Consider the following 17,648-nt stretch of genomic DNA (forward strand, 5'->3'; position numbering starts at 1 on the left):
ATGTCCGCCACCTTTGGCTGCAAAGGATGTAGTCAATCTGATTTCGGTGTTGTCCATCTGGGGAAGTCCATGTATAAAGCCGTCTCTTAGGTTGTTGGAAGAAATGGAATAAATGCTTACTAATTGTGACTGTATTATTGTTTGTTTCTAGCATCCTTTCCACACAAATTCCAGCTGATATGGTATCCATTGCCTATAGGGAATTAAGATATTTTTAGTTGTCTTCCTGGAAAAAACAGTTTCAGGAAACGTCTATAATATAATAATTAAAAAACATTAATTCCTAGGAGATGTTATTGTAATTTTATGCTTGGGGAATTGTTCTCATAGGCAGTACCATTGTTCACTCTTTAAACTTTTATAAAAACACACTAAATGCAGAGTGAATAAAAATTAATAATTTAAACATAAGCAGAGTTACAGAAAAGAAAGAAGTTAGTGTGGTAAAGTAGCACCTGATAAAAGTCTTGTGAAGATAAAGTGGAGGGATTTTTTATTCCTTGGTAGAAAGGTAGAATATAAATTAAATAGATAACAGCAGTGAATTGAGGTTAAGTTTCTCATTTCATGTCGTAAATCTTGTAGGAATGGGCAAATGTGAAGCTGCATTTAAAGAGCCAGTCATAGCTTCCAGTGAAATTGTGCAACAAGCTAAGAGGGACAGCTAAGAGGAATTTGCCAGGGGATTTCAACAGGAGAAAGAGAGGAGACTGACCAGAGAGGCAGTGGCATTGGTGGGGCAGGGGGATGTCAAAAGAGTCAAGATGGCATCTGTGGCATCTCAAATGAAACCCCTCCCCTTTCCACGTGCATCACACATTTGAAAAAAAGGGTGAAGATTCCACAGGACCACCCTCTTGCTTTTTTTGACCCTCGTCTCCATGGATGCTGCTGCTGTCAGAGAGAAGCTGTGTTCTGAAAGACTGTATGCTCAGTTTAGAAGGATGTGAACAGTATCATCACTTGAATATCTTCTGACTGCATGAGACGTGTCCTGAGAGCTGCTCATTGCCCACTGTGGGTGACTGAGTAATTGTTTCCAAGCTGATTATGAGAAGACTATAAGACAGCTAGGGTCTAGGGAACAAGCCAGTGAACAGGGAAAGCCAACAGGAGTTTGTCAGAGGAGATTATGGGAGTCTCTAACATTTTTAAAAAAATAAGAGCTCTTTCTGGCTCACATGAAGATCCAACAAGGGAACAAGAATAAAAGCTTTTCTGCTAGTGGTGCTCTAAGAAGCAAAGTGAAGCTGAATCAACTGGAATCTGTAACTGTGACCTGCCGTGCTTGTGGACTGTTTGTCTTCCTACCAAAAAGAAACCTAAATATATATTTTGCAGCAATGCATGCTTGTAGTAATCTCTACATTCTCTAACAATTCAGCTGATAGGAAAAGATGATTTGTCAGTTTAAAGAAAAGAGGTTCTACAGCAGAAACTGACGGTGGAAATAACTCTTTAAGCTAGTCAAACAGAGGAGCAAGGCCAGTGAATGCGAATAACAAAAAAAGAACACAGAAGATACTGTGGACCACTGGAACTCAAAAACATTTTTCAGGCCCCTGCAGATACAGTAGGTTCCAAGCTTTCAGATGAAGGAAAACTGACATTGCAGAATGGAAGACAGGACAATAGAGAAACAGAAAAGCTGTGGTACTTGGTGACTCATTATTATGAAGAACTGAAACAAAGATATGCCAGCAGGACTCAAAACCTTTAAGTGTCCTGTCTGCCAGGAGCAGGGATATGACAGAACCATGTTAAAGATTTACCAAGTCCATTCACAATTATCCCTTCTTGCTGATACATCTGGGGACAAATAATACTGCGTAGAACAGCTTCAGCCATTCACCACAGATTTTTAAAATCTTGGAAGGCAGATTCTGATTGAATGTTAGAAATTTCCTAACAATAAGAGCAATTCAACAATGGAACCAATTACCCAACAAGGTAGTTGTCTCTTCTTCATTGGATGTGTTCAAGTTGCAGCTAGATACCACTCTATCTAGGATGCTTTAATCTGGATTCCTGCACTGATCAGGTAATGGAACTTATTTGCCTAAATGGCCCCTTTAATCTTTGTGATTCGTTGGACTGGAATACAATCCAATGAAGCACACCAAGAGCCCATTAACTGGATAACGCAACTACTCTACGAAGGCACTTGCCAGAATTTAAAAGAACAATTTCCTCAGACCGAATTCAGCGGAAGTATTTTAGTGACACAACCGTTTGGTTGACACTTATCATGAGGGTTAGTTCCCACACATTAGAGAAAAATAACCTTATACTAGAACTGTCTGTCACCAAAACAAGAGCCAGACAGAAACTGCACCTCCATTCCAAAAGAAAGGGCTGTCTAGTTTGTTCCATAGCTGGGAGAAAGAGGCACAAACATTTGAACACTGATTTCACTATAAATAGGATCCACATTTGCCACACAGCAATCATTGGAATTCTTTTGCAATGAATTCTTAGCTTTTCTACAACAAATCTCCTTATTAGAAATTCCTTGATTCTTGTACATCTGTTTAATTAGTTCCAGTCCAGCCTATCAGGAGAAGCCTGGTAACTGTAACATCACAAACCCTTCACAACAGCCTGTACCAAGAAGATACTACAACATGTCAGACATAAAATAGATAGTAAAATACCCAACTTGGAATAATAAAAGAAGGCCTTAAAAGCTTGGTAGAATAATTTTAAATAATTCTTTAAACTTGTGCCAAATGGACAAAAGCATGGATGCTGTGGAACCCTTTTAGGAAGAATATTCTGCAATTGGGGCAAAAGGGCACCCAACAAGAACACTTTCTTCCTCAAAGCCACTCTCAGAGGGATATGCTTAAGGTCCAGTTAAGAACACTGAGTGAACTGAGTTACACTTTATAAAACAGACAGACATGTTATACTTGGCCCAGAATTTCATGAAAAACCAATGAAAGAGAGAAAAGGAAGAATAATGTGCTCTTATCTTGTCCAGATAGAATTCTTGCTGCCATGTTCTGCAGTAGCTCACGTATGATCTCTAGTAGTCCATATGGAGGTTACGAGAGCATGAATAATAAAGCCAGGTCATCAACTATCAAGTCAGAGAGTAATTATCTGGTAAAAGCACTCTGTACCACACAGAAGCCTTCTGAGGCCCAATGACAAGATGGATTCACCCCCAGTACCTGAGTGTAATGATTGCCTATTCCAATAAAAGGAGTCTCATCGGTAGTTACTAGAGAAAACGGGAACATGACACTGAGTCTTCTGGAAAAAATGTAACCACTAGTTTAATCCCATTGACCTGAACTAAGAAGTTACCCACTAACAAAATTTCAGTCTTGTTTGACTGGAACTTCTGTTGGTTAGTTTTCATCCACTTTATTAGCATGGCAAGTTACTAGACTAGTAATTCACAATTACAGCAGATTTCAAAGAGAAGGAGAAATAAAAAGGCTGTCATCAACGTTTCATGATATTGCATACCAAAACTCCAAATGGCATCATTAAGTAGCTTCAGATAAATGTTAAACTGCACTAAGGATAAAGAGGAACCCTGAGGGATCCTGGTGGGAAGATCCCCTAGAACCACATGTTAAATCAATGTGAGGCAGTCCCATCCCAACCCAGCTGAGAGCCAGTGTGTTGTAGTGCTTAAGATTTTGGACTGGCGCTGGGGAGACACAGGTTCTACTTCACTCTCATTCATGGAAGCTCACTGGGTGACTTTGGGCCAGTCTCTCTCTCTCACCCAACCTATCTCACAAGGTTGTTATTGCAGCAAAAAAATGAGAGGATGGAACACTTTATGGTGGATATAAATCTAACAAATAAATAAAACTCAGGAGCTACTTTAAAAAGATGAGTGACTGATGATATTGAAAACTGCTCAAAAATAGATGAGACAGGACAATGCAAATATTATTCCACAAGGCAAGCTAGACCTAATCCCTAACTGAAATAGAGCCAAAAACGTGGTCTCTCTTTAAAATACACAGGTCTCTATGGTTGGTTTCACCCTTTACAATTAAGGATAGTTTTGGATCACATCTAAAGGACTCTTTCTCTCTAAATATACATGAAATCATATTGAATATTAGATAATAATTGTTTGTAAATTCCAACATTGCTATTCTAAAATGTGAGCAAAAAATAAGACTGGAGAAAATAAATGTAATTAATTTTACTGTAATCCTCTTCAAGATTTTTAAGAGGAAGTAGTATAAAGATTTAAAATAAATAAAATCCAGAAGTTGGCATAGAGCTAGAACATGCTAGTTTGCATGGCTGCAATGAGCTAGCACTGTACTGGGGAGGAAAACTAAGGAGGAAACCCTACTATTAGGTCATATAAAATCCAGGGAATAAAACATTCAGCCTTTAGAGCAGAGTAGCTTTTATAATTAAGAATGTTATAAAATATATAAAACTGGTGCAGAGTATGCATATTGTAAATTAATTCAATACAGAAAACCCACAGCTCACTACATTCTGTTGTTCCAATCATATCCAATATAATATAAATAGATTTTGTTTAGTTGATTCATGTTTTGGAATTTCACTGCTTAAAATAGAGAGGCAGAATATTAATCTTTACCCCAAGGCTCAAATCTCAGAGTTGGATGCAAAGAACTTTCTTGAATCACTGAACAGTTTAGAGAATACAATATCCAGGAAGTGATGTCCTAGGAGTTCTATTCCATAAAAGGAAAAAGTATTTAGAAATGCTTGGTTTTCAAAACCGTTCTGTTCTTACAGCTCATTTAACCACAGCTAGGAAAGCTGAATACAAATAATCAGTAAACTTACCCACTGAGTCACGCCTAAATATCTTGGCAGATGAAGGAGATTTACTCCATTTTCATGGTTAATCTGAGTGTTGACCTTAAAGATTCTGCTTTACCATGGCAAATATAAAAGAGAAAAATATAAGAATGCAAAGGGTTTTATAATGATTGCAAAGATATACTGACAGTTTAATACTGTCTTTGGGCTTGACATACAAATCTCATAGTTTTATCTCATTACCCTCCTACTGAGGTATAAACAATTTTACACATAAACTCTAACTGTTCGCTTAAGGATTTGTTGCCAGATCTATTCCTAATGTCCTGATCAGACTATGAGGTGGCCAGGCAGATTTAATATCAAAAAACACTCTTTATTAAATAACTATTTATAATAAATAAGTCCTTAGAATCAAGAAGTGAACTGGTTTTGATCAAGACCAACTGGGCAGCAGCAAGGCAACTGGCAAGATTGCAGGAGGAGAGGGTAGCAAGGTGATGGAGCAGGATTCTCTAACGGAGGCTGGAAGGCTGGGAGAAGCTAAAGCACGTGGTGCTACTGGAACTGGGATTGGATGACCATGAACTGGAGCACCATTTGAACTAAGTGGGCACTGGAACGCTGGGCAAGGCTGGACGGAGCCCTCTGGATAAGTCTTGGTTCTAACGACAGGACTGGACTGGACTCGGTGACTCAGGACTGGATACTTGGAACTGGAGACTCAGAACAAAGCTGAGAACTTGACGCAAGACTAGACTCGGCTAGAGGCACTGGGCTGGGCTGAATACTCTGGACTAGAGACTTGGAGCAAGGCTGAGAACTTGAAGCAAGACTGGACTTGGCTGGAGGCACTGGGCTGGATACTCTGGACTACAGACTCAAAGCAAGGCTGAGGACTCGGAGCAAGGCTGGACTCAGCTGAAGATTCCTGATGAGGCTGGAAGCTAGACACAAGACAAGACTGGACTGGAAGTTCTGGACTAGGCAAGGGACTCGAGACATGACAGGACTGGACCACAGGTTCTAGACAAGGTTGCAAACCTGGTTCACAACAGGATAGGTGTGAAACTCTGCAACAATGTCGTGTAACCAAGGCGTGGCTAGACTGGACTGGAGATCCAAGGCAAGGCTGGAGATCGAAGGCACAACAAAGCTGTACTGGAGACTTTGGACTAGGCTGGAAGTTAGAAACGTTACAGGGCTGGACTGAAGACTCAAGGCAAGGCTGCGGACGTGAAGCATGACAAGACTGGACTGGAGACTCTGGACACAGCTGGAACCTTGAAGCAGGACTGGAAGCACGCCTGGAACATGCACAAGGTGAACATGAAGGACAGAGGCTGAACACTAGACTGAGGTTGCTGGGTCCGGCGAGGAGAAGATCCTCAGTGGCAGCAGAAGCAGGATCCAAGTCCTCTCTGATGGAAAACACTGGCACTGATTCCTCTCCAGTAACAGATGCTGTTTCCAATGCTGGTAAGGACTCTTCTGTGGGAGCTGCAAGCTCAAAAGATCAGTTGTTTCCAGCAGCTTGCTCTTCACGCATCTGCCTTTTATGCTGATCCTTTGCGTGCCTATTCCCTTCTGCAGCCAATTGAGCTGCCTTCTCCTTTGTGTGCTTTTCTGCCCGTCATTGGCACATGCTGATTGGAGGATTCAAATCCTCCTCCGAAGACTAGCCAATCAGCATCTGTGACTCTTCCCACACTGCTGACTCATCTCTGGGTTTTGCTTTCCTGGTTTCAGCCCAGTAAGTTTCTATTTCCTCCTCTGACTCAGAAAGAATTTTGTTTTCTGAGTCAGAGGCTGGCTGGAATCTCACACCTAATCTATTTGGTGGGGACAAAGAAGTACTGTGTCTTTTATTTTTCAAGCTGGTTCCCTTTATGAGGATTGTTATGGAGACATGATTTGGCTAAAAAATGGAGAAATGGAATTGGAAAGTAGGGCTTGTGGATTTTGTTGAATGTTTTCTTCACACCTGCCCTAATTCAAGCACTCTGCTAAAATGGTCTTCTGTGTTATATACCTTTTTATTCTTTCCAATCCAACTTAATGTTGGAAAGAAATTATATAAAGCGCTCAGGACCCTGTCTGCCCAATTGTCTACCCAACAGCAGGATAATTCTCTGAAACCTGAACAGAATGAGAACAAATTTGGTATAGTGGGAGAAGTCAAGAAATATAAATACTGAATTTGAAAATGGGCTGGATCCAACTTGCAGTAGCCATGAAAAAAAATCCAGAAAAAAATTCCCAGGTGAAGCCCTATAAGAGAGGTAGTTGAGCAGCAGCCCCCTCCCCTCTCCGTCCTGAAGGGGAAGGAATATGTGGAACCTGCCCTGTGCTTTCCAGGCACATGTATACACAAACACACAGAAATATTACACAAAGGGAAAGCAGAAGTAACTATCAATTTTGTTACACACAAGAAAATACAGATGCTTCTTATAGCCACTGCTGGTACAGAGGTTGGAAAGAATTCCAGAAGCCATGTTTGACATGCTTCCTCTACTTCATTAAACAGATATTCAGGAGAAAATGAAGATTCACAGAAACATGATAATAAATTACATTAAATTCAGCTGGTACTTTTCTTGCTGATGGATAATTATCAACTGCACATGTAATGAATGTGGTTCTCATACTTGAAAACAGTTTGCTAAAACAATTTATGCATTTGGATAAATACAATTACAGCAAAGCTGAACTACATATCAGCTTTCATGAAATAAGACTTGCTATCTTTAAAATATCATAAACGAGGAAATTTTATTCTCTTGAGCAGAACTTTACTATCTATGTGAAACTATTACAAGGCAAGAATTATTTTCAAAAGGTTAGCCTTCCAGAGACAGATTGCGTTCAAATTATCATGCTAAACGTGTTTCTGTTTTATTTGTACTTTGTTCTACAAACCAGTCTTGAGAGGAGAAAAATTTTAACAGCCCTTTGCACTTTATTGAACAATTTATTTATTTTACACACAGACACACACTCAAAAATGGATAAACCCTAATGCAGCAGTATGATCTGATTAGAGATGAGAGGAAAAAACAAATGAGGAATAATCCAGGAAACAAAAAAAATTAATCATGTGCTTCTATTTGCAGATCAGATAGCCATGGCTGCAATATGCAGTAAGTTTAAAATTGTGGATTACTACCCTAAAGAAACTATAGTTTATTCACTGACAGTTTGCAAAATATGGCAAGTCACAAACCAATTCACATGTAAAATTTCATCATCATGCCCAATGCCCTTCTATTTCTGAATACTGTGTTCCACCTTCCTGACAAGTTGTACAGCTGCTGGAAGGATATAGTCCAGAAGTACGGAGATGTAGGATCTGCCAGTCCTTGAGCAATATCAGCTCATTGGACTAGAGCTTTAGTGCTACCAGTCTAAAAGTATTGCACAAATTTCCTCTCTTTTCTTCCTTGAGGGATTTATTTTCTAGTAAGAAAAAACATCAACAGAAGTGAAGTAAGAAGGCTATAAATTGAAGACAATAAAAATCTAGGTGCCCCCTAACCCAGTTTAAATCATTTCATGTGATTTCTCATTAAAGGCAGAACCTCCCCTAGATTACTTTAAATTCCCCTAGAGTTTAAGCTCTAGTTCTGTAAAGCACTCCTAACTTTAGGGCTACTTCTCTTACAATGGAAATTATTTACAAGGAGTTGTAATTCAATAATTGAGATTCAAAATCTCAAATTCAATAATGCTCCTGGGATTAAAGATAGGGATTATGTTATGAGAACCATAGTTCAAGCTTTACAGGCTTTAGCTTCCTCTGTTATTTTGAGCCTTTTTACAAAATCTTTAGAAAGAACAGTCTCAGTTTCATTATTACATATAACAGAGTTTACTGAAAGATTCCATATTAATAATTTATTTCATAGCAGTTAACCAAATTTTTTGGAATGGCTGATTTCTGCAGACAAAAATTTCTTCCAAAAAATTTAGTACTTTCCATCCAATCTTTAGATTATATGAATCTATAATAAACTTTATAATAGAGATACCAGTTAAACTATTACTACGTACACAAGATACTCAGTTGACAATCCAAATTCTCAGGATCAACGTATTTAAATAAAGTATGCATCTATTTGAAGAATCAGACTAGTTTTCTTTTAATAAGAATATGAAATTGTCTTACATTAGCCCTACAAAAATTGTTGATCTATTAATGGGGCATGAAATAGTTAACATTATATTATATTATTATGTAAACAAGGATGCAGATAGTCAAATCAAAACTTTTCTTGGTTTTTTTGGTCTGTTTGTCCACAATGTTATCAGGAGTTGAACTTGATTTGAAGGAAACTTTATTTTAAATGCTAATATCAGTCATTTTTCCTTGTTTCAACTGAACTGTTGCCAACCAATTTGAACAGAGAATGGTTTGATAAACAAGATTATATATAATAATTATAAAGAAAATATCAGTATGAAGATGATCAGGCTAACAGTAGATGAACAGTAAATTAACATTCTGCAACATAAAGTTTCTTCCTTCTACTACTCCGGTTAGAAACCACCATTATCAACACTACAGGCTAACTGGCAACAACAGTGCTGCTATCTGTTACTATATATATTCCCCATGATCTCTTCCCTAAATTCCAAGATGTTAGGCTCCACAAGCACAATGCATTATGAGGTTCAAGTTAACAAATGTCTACAGCAAGGTGCCTACAGTTATTATAAGCAAAGAGCATTACTTGTAGAACACAAATATCTATTGTGTCTAATTGATCTTCTGATATTTGTATAAACTCATTTGATTTATGCACCATTCTGTCTTGTGAGCAATCAAGGTGGCTTACAAAAGATACATGTGGGTATGTGTATTAGAAAGCAGAATACAGCAAGTTAAAAATAACATTAAAAATTCTAAAAAATGAAAATACTAAAATCATCTAACCATTAAAAGCCTGACAAAAGAGATACATCTTTACATATTTTCTGAACACGGAAAGATGGGGTCAATTCAGCTTTTCAGGAAGCCTGGTCCCTAGGGAACAGATGCAGGAGAAAGCCCTAACCTGCATGCCAAAAAGACAAATCTCTGACAGCAAGGCAGGGATGGCTTTAGGCTAAGGGGGCAATGCTTAGAGGGTGCCAGTACTGCTCCTCCTTCTGAATTATTCTAAAAATGCAAATCTTTGCATTGGTTGGAGGTGGTGCCATCAGTCAATGTGAATTAGGGGTACCATATACCCTTGAGCTGGCACTGTGGCTCAAAAGAAAACTAAAAAATCCCAGAGTTATAGCCACCCCAGCAAAATTGTGTACAAATATCAGCTGCCGATCTAATTTGGTTAGTTACAACCATGGTTAATTTTCTGTGGCTTAGTGTATTAGTTTATGATTCAATGTGTTCCGAATACATTAGCGAGTGAATTTAGTACCCAGGAGTCCTATCACACTATGATTTATTGCTCCTCTCCTGCTGTACCTTTCCCCATCTGCTGAGAGACCCCAACATTAAACCAATGGTAAAATGTTGCAAACAGTGAAAAAGTCTGGTTCCTGGCTACCCTTGGAACTCTAGCTTTTAATTATTTTTTTACTCATTTCAGGATTCAATGGGATGCATGTTTCAGAGCAGACTCCTTGCCTGGGTCCACTCCCCCGCCCCCCCCTCATGACTGCTCTGCCTCTGCCACCCAGCTTGCCTCTCATGTATCCCATCCCAGGGAGAGGCCTTAAAATGCTGCCATGGCTCCAAATTTAGGTTAATACATATCACACGATCTGCTGTTCTGGCATCACAGTGACAAGAAGGCTTCTGAGGCATGTCTGCAGTTGGTAGTAGTTTCAAAATACAAGCTTCTCTTGTGGCCAGAGCAGCCTACCACTTCTGTAAACTGCTCAAATCAAATCAAATCAAATCAAATCAAATCTTTATTACAGTCATAGACCATCATATTGCCAACTGCTGTATAAACATAAACAGTTCTGGCCAAATACCTGGACTGTGTGTCTCTGTGTCTTTAAGGGAGAGGTAATGCTAGAAACAAGTTTACTACACTTTTATTTGGGGGGAAGGGCTACTTGGTATTATACCAAATGTATTCTAAATGGACACAATGAAGCCCTACACTTTCTCTTTTTTCAGTTTGGCCTAGCTATGTCGTTTTAGCTCTTTTCCTTTATTTCAGCTTATTAACCTCAATTATAATTTTATTCTTTGGTTCAGCAATCACTCGTGTGAAAGATTTAATATGTTTGGGCACCTGTAAGTCTGTTGAATTTATTATGCTTACATAATCACTTAACTACTTAACATCTATCTGCAATTTTTTTTACAAATGCCCTAAACAGTTTTCAGAAATGTTTAGGACATTTATAATCCTGCAATTAATGTAACCATTCTAATACCACGGTACAATACTATAGTTCCAAATGATATTAGCCCCACAATTCAATTCTGCCTACTCATTTAATTTGTAAAGTACTCCCATTAGATATGCTAGTTGTTGTTTGGAGAAGGCTGCTTATATCTTAGGTATGCTCACAATTGCTGTTTCCCTCACAGAATCAGTTGGCATAATAATACATATGGACCTATGGGCCACAAGTAGAAAAAAATGTAAATTAAAGTAGGAATTTCTAATAAATTTATGGAAGATTTGCCAAGTTTCTGATTCCATACTGTATCAACAGCAAAATCAGTAGAGTACTGAAATGGACAGACATGTGTGAAAGAGCTCTGAGCAAAATGCAGTTCTGGATGAGTATCCCAATGTACAATTCTGCTGTTTAATCTGTTCTTCATGTTGTCTTGACCCCCCCCCCCCATCTTAAAATCTTACACAGCTTTTAAAACAATGTCATGACAACCATACTGTGACCTCAAGGAATGTTGAGAACACCAAGGAAAAAATAATAATGTTATTAATTTATTTAATTATTGAAATGTCAAGAGAGCACCAAATCCCACAAGATTACATCACTCTCATTGAGATCTCACAAGATTTGTCATTTTCATGAGATGTTGGTCAATTTTATTTTTATATGGTTATTTTAAATTGGATATTGGAATCCCAGGGATTGCAATATGAAATTAGCATCCAGATCTTTCCTTTATTTGTTCTGATCAGTATGCTGCATTTATGCTGGTCTATGACCGAAATAAAATTGATTGATTGATTATGCTACATTTTTTGTTGTTTAATAATTTCTTAAGTGAAAACTCCTACTTAAGCTCTTTGATTTAAACTTCAAGTCCTGAACTGTATAATTAAACTTATCAGTGTATCTCTTGCTTTTTTAAAAAAAAAACTGCAATAGTGAACAATCTTTTTGTATGTCAGTTTAGAATTTAATTTTGTTTGTTAGGATGGCTGGATGCAAGCAATGGTTTTTAAAAGAAAAGTAAAAAAAAGTTTTTTTCTTCCTGCCCCATTTGTGCCAAGTATGTCAAGAACACGTGACAAATCTGGATCCAAGGTCTATTTAAGATCATCAATCAAGGTTATATTTTGACAAATTTACAGAATTGCAATGTGAAAAAAATCTCAGATTGTATCCACTTTTCAGCCATAATAAAAAAGTAAAGCTATTTCTAAAATCAAATTGCTTGAAAACATATTGTTTGTATTCTCTCATTTGTGGCCTCTCTAATCTGTTGTACATTCAAAAAATCTGCATTTTTTCTTCACTAGTTCTTCAATATATTGCATCTTTTTCTTAAATAAAGGCTGTGAGACAGACAGTTTCCACAATGTGCAAATCTTCTCAACTGGATCTTAACTGGATCTTTACCATATAAAAATATTCAGGGGTGATACTATACAACCCAAACTAATGGCAAAAATGTATCCAAATTGTAGGCACGAACTCTGGCTTCATCTTAATCCCCTGGTTCCCCTTGCTTAGTGGTGAAATCAGAGTGCTAGGACACCTTGCTATCACTTCAGCATGGGACAATTTTGCAATTCCCTCTCAAAATATTGTTTTTTCCTTGCTGCAAAAACAAATGACGTGAGGCAGTGATGAGGGGGAGGAAATTGGCTGGATGCTGATGTTGTGCTCTCTTTTAGTTAGCTGGAGGGAGCGTTAATCAGCTCGTGGGAATACTCAGCATTGTTAAGATAACATTGTGGGTGTGGGGCACGAGACTCTTTTTTTGGATTTGGGGGTGAAGATGGTACCTAAGGGTAAATGCCTGATCAAACACTGCCTTGTCTCCTTTCTTCTAAAACTATCCCAGGAAAACTAAAACACACACACACACACACACTAATTTCCTCTACAATTTTGGTGCTGCCTTCAGAGGACAGCACAGTACTCTTTTTCAATAGCATCCCTGTTACTGGAGCATTTAGTTTGTGGAATGTGGACGCATTTGTCCTTAATTTGATTTCTACTATAATTTTACTTTTTCTCAGTTGAAATGAACAGTAGCAATTTAAACAGGAAAAAGAGGGTGCATTTGAGGACACTATTAGGGAGGTGGCTAAATCTGTTCCCTGCTCTTAGTGACCTACAAGAATCCAGGAAGTGATTATTAGCAACTTTCACAAAGGTAAACAGGACGAAGAGGGTAAAATAGTTTGGGCAGCCTCAAGTCAACTAGCTTTTCTAATACTTGGTTGTAGATTTTGCTAGTACAATACCCTGCAGAAAGAATTTACCGTATTTGGATTATATGTTTTATCATTTTAACCATGCTTGTTAATAAAAATAGCTTTTATAGAATCGCATTTTCTAACAAATATTTATTTATTTATTCAATTTGTACAGCCACCCATCTCAACAAGTGAATCTGGGTGGTGTACAATCCTAAAATAAATTAAAAACAATTCCCATCACAAACATAAACATTAAAATATGCAGCAGCCAAGGAAGATATAACAACTAAGTCACTAGCACAGCCAGGAGATGGCCACACACTTGGGGCCTCAGGCCCAGGCCCAGAACCAGGTCTTAAGGGCCTCACAAAATGTTACTAAAGTGTTGGAAGCTCTGCTTATTTTTAAGCCATAGCAATAATGGCCAAATTGCAGTAATTGCCAAACAAAACAAAGTCACAATTACAAAACAATATCCAAAGAAATTAGTACAGAAATTGCTTATCTTCTCTGAGGAACAGATGGAAGAGTGGAAAAGAAGGCAAGACATTCCCACTATTCTACTTGTGTACTCGTAATTCAGAAGGTTGGAAGGTTTACTTTTCATCTGGCAATTGGACAGAAAACTGCCTATTTTTTTCTACTGTTCTCTAAATTTTATTGGAAGATTGAGGCTAGAACAGCCTTCCCTAAACTGGTGCTCTATATGTTAGTTTGACATCTCCAGAATTCCCAGCAAGCACAACCAACATGAATTTTGGAAGTTTTACAACTGGAAGACATTAAGGTATTAAGTCTGACTAGCTCTACAAGTTTCCTTATACTGACAGTCTAAACTTTCGATCACCTGTAAAATTTCATTTCCCCATATCCTGCTGATGATTGCTCAGCCAGGAATAGATCTACAGGTAAAGCTGATAAATGAAAAATGAATATAAACTAAACAATAAAGATTTTCTGAACAAGAGTCGGTTGGAGTTAGACAGCTATAATAAATAAACTTAAAAAATAAACAAGATGTGGTAAGTTACAGATTTAATAATTATTGCACCTCAATATCTGCTGAATTTGTAAACCTAATTCTGAAAAACTGGTATGTTTTTATATATTCACTTTCAATTTGAATATATAATTTGAATATACAATTTGAATTTGAATAACTGATAAATGCACTCAGTTTATTCAAGAAGGTATAAAGGTTATGAATTTAAATCAACAAATATAAGTGTATGTCCTAATTGGCTATACCAATATTCAAACAGCTTTTAAATGTACATTTGCATTGCCAATTAAAATAGAAAAAGAGCACAGGTGTAAATACCCTTCCCACAAAAGACAGGCTCCATTGTCTTTTTTTTTTTTTTAAACATGGCCAATTTACTGTGGTGATAGAATCTAAATATACATATTTCTATCTAACAGTCAACATTTGGTTGCATAATTTGTTACCATAGGAACCTCATTAGGGTTGCATTCAGTGTTCCAGATTCACAACATAGTTCAAGAGGGAAAGAGAAAGATAGGAAAATATGATGCCTCTTTACTTTTGTCATACCAGCTTACTTTGCTTCTCAAAAGTTCACTGGCTTACTTCACTACATCAGCTGCTCATTTTATCCTTGCTTTTCCTTTCCACTTCTTTTAAAACACTGCTCATTGAGAAATTCTAGTAAGTTTAATAACTCTTTTAAATTAAACATCTTTTAGGGGAATTAAACTGTCTAATAAAGTGTTCATTGAAAAAGAACTAATTTTACAAGACGTTTTATAAAGACAATGCTCATGCAAAAAAATAGGTTCACTTTACCTTATATTGTTTTGCCCATACTCAGTCTTTGACGCATGTCTTTTGCTGTTTAAGAGATGTTCCTTGAATCCCCATCTTTGACCCAAGAAGAACTGATTAGGAAACATCCAGCAACATCTCTTCTGAGTTGAAATGTGTTCTAAATTCAGTGCATCTATGATTAACACATAATATCTGAAGATCAGAAACTAGGAGGCAACACTCTGTATTATGTAATTTGCAAATGTTTTTTGCTGTAAAGCTTAAAGTTGCACTAACAAAAAAATTCCATTACAGCTTATTTTAAAAGTACATGTTAAATCCAATGTAATGCAACCTGACATTTTGGATAAACAGCAAGTTGAAGCTTATTTCGAGTGGGGGAAGGAGGGAAGATTATTTTAAGGAATAACCAATTCTGAAAACAAGTTTGTATCTTATTTTAGAGGTCAGAAAAGTTTGCTTATACTTTTGAAGGCTCTATGGATGGAAACAAGTTTTAAAGAAAGCATCCTTTTTTTGTAAGATACTTTAGAAGAACCTAGTTTTTGTTAATACTTTAACTGTGTTAAGATGCTTTTTATTATAAATGCTACAGCTAATACAGTTATCTCACTGCTTATAGCTAGTGAAAACCCAACTGATTTGTCTGGATATTCTTGTGGTACAGCATCATCATTATCATATCTACCACTGCTACTATCTACTAGTCTTCACAGAATTATCTAATTTCTGTAGACTAGTGTTTCTATTAGACCATCAATTAGCTGTAATTCAAATATCAAGTTACTTTTATCCTATATCATCCTGAGTACAGATGAAAAAATAGATGCCTCCATTCTCTACTTGCTTCAACACCACCAGCCATGTGGCTCTCAATAGATTCTCCTTGAGATATTGTATCCCAAGGTACTCATCCTTGTGCTGGGGCCAAGATATACTAATAAAGCCATTTAATTATGTAACTTTGGACTTGAATGATTGAAATTATTCCCCACATTAGAAATAGTTGCTTCTCACTTTTTGGAATAGCATGCTTAATTCTTCTGTTTACATGTGAAATTTCAGGAAAAATAGCTTTCAATTCAGCATCCATTTATAGACATCTAGATGTGAGGGTGTACATTAAAGTGTACCACACTAGAAATCAATCACCACTGTCATTCACAGTGAGGTGCTGAATTTAGAGTAAAATGGAGTTGGAACACCACAGCAGAATAGAACAAACATTGGCCAAAAGAGACATTTGAAGAGGTTATTCATGGTATCTTCCCTTTCTTTTCAAGGCATACCAAAGTTCAACCATCTGTATCACAACAGTTGTTTTGAAGGATAAAAAGATGAGACCTGTGCCTATCATATAACTCTGGTAAAGAGAGCACATGGAATCTCTTTTCTACATGTAAGAGAGAAAGAGTACAAAGATACAAAAACAGTAGGATTGAGAAAGGGAAAGACTATCATTCTGGATTACAGTTTTGCAGCACCAACTCTAGTGAATAAATCAAAGTCCTAGTATATATTAAATTAATCCTATTATTTGCAAAAAGAGGTACAAAAAGAAAAAAAGCAGTGAGGAAAGAAAATTAACTACAGGTGCATATGTAGATTTATAAAAATGAATTTTGATTTGGATATTAATTTAAACACAAACATTAATTTCAGAAAAGAATATGTTTTTTACAGTGCAATTAAATGATGAGTGAGGGTTAAACCACTGAGCTGCTGAGCTTGCCGATCGGAAGGTCGGCGGTTCGAATCTGTGTGACGGGGTGAGCTCCCGTTGCTAGTCCCAGCTCCTGCCAACCTAGCAGTTCGAAAACATGCAAATGTGAGTAGATTAATAGGTACCGCTTTGGCAGGCAGGCAATGGCGTTCCATGTAGTCATGCCGGCCACATGACCATGGAAGTGTCTACGGACAAACACCGGCTCTTCGGCTTTGAAACAGAGATGAGCACCACCCCCTAGAGTCGGACACGACTGGACTTAATGTCAAGGGAAACCTTTACCTTTACTAAACACAATGAATGTGACAATTAAAGCCTTGGACAATGTAAGATTGATATCCAGTTTAGCCTTTCCAAACTTGGGCACCTTCTAGATGTGTGGACTTCAATCCCATAACTCCCCAGCCAGCATAGCTATTGCTGAGAATTCTGGGAGCTGAAGTCTACACAGTAGAGACCACCAAGACTGGGGAAAGACTGAAGTCACTGGTATTCTTGGTATCAAGCCATTGTGCTAAAATATAGTTGAGAAAGTTTTTATTTTTAAAAAACTGGGAAAATGCCAAGATCCTAATTAATCTGTATACATGCAGATAAAAATGTAAGACAAAGAAACCAAGAACTTGCAAAAAGCCAATTATGTAATCAGCTCTTTATGATTTCACTGGAAAGAAACCCCAAGTATAAGAATTACTGTGTTATTCAGAGATATTTTATACACTAAGCCCAACAAGCAAAAACTATTTAATTCTCACTTGTATATTAC

The 17,648-nt window shown here is 37.3% G+C and overlaps 1 protein-coding gene across 4 annotated transcripts in view; it reads right to left on the reverse strand.

Moving 5' to 3' along the window:
• Positions 1 to 17,648, reverse strand: part of IRAG1 (inositol 1,4,5-triphosphate receptor associated 1) — an 88,194-nt gene that overhangs the window by 61,409 nt on the left and 9,137 nt on the right. For 3 of the 4 annotated variants that reach the window (XM_063289464.1, XM_063289466.1, XM_063289465.1), the window contains exons 3-4: positions 15,175 to 15,328; positions 4,801 to 4,885 (exon numbers count right to left, since the gene is read on the reverse strand). In XM_063289464.1, the coding sequence (XP_063145534.1) occupies positions 4,801 to 4,885; positions 15,175 to 15,281 (192 nt within the window). In that variant the 5' untranslated portion in view covers positions 15,282 to 15,328. Of the gene's footprint in view, positions 1 to 4,800; positions 4,886 to 15,174; positions 15,329 to 17,648 lie in introns of those variants that run through there. The other variant, XM_063289467.1, reaches the window with a different exon arrangement.

Source organism: Candoia aspera, chromosome 1 (genome assembly GCF_035149785.1).
Source record: "Candoia aspera isolate rCanAsp1 chromosome 1, rCanAsp1.hap2, whole genome shotgun sequence".
Lineage (NCBI taxonomy): Eukaryota > Metazoa > Chordata > Lepidosauria > Squamata > Boidae > Candoia > Candoia aspera.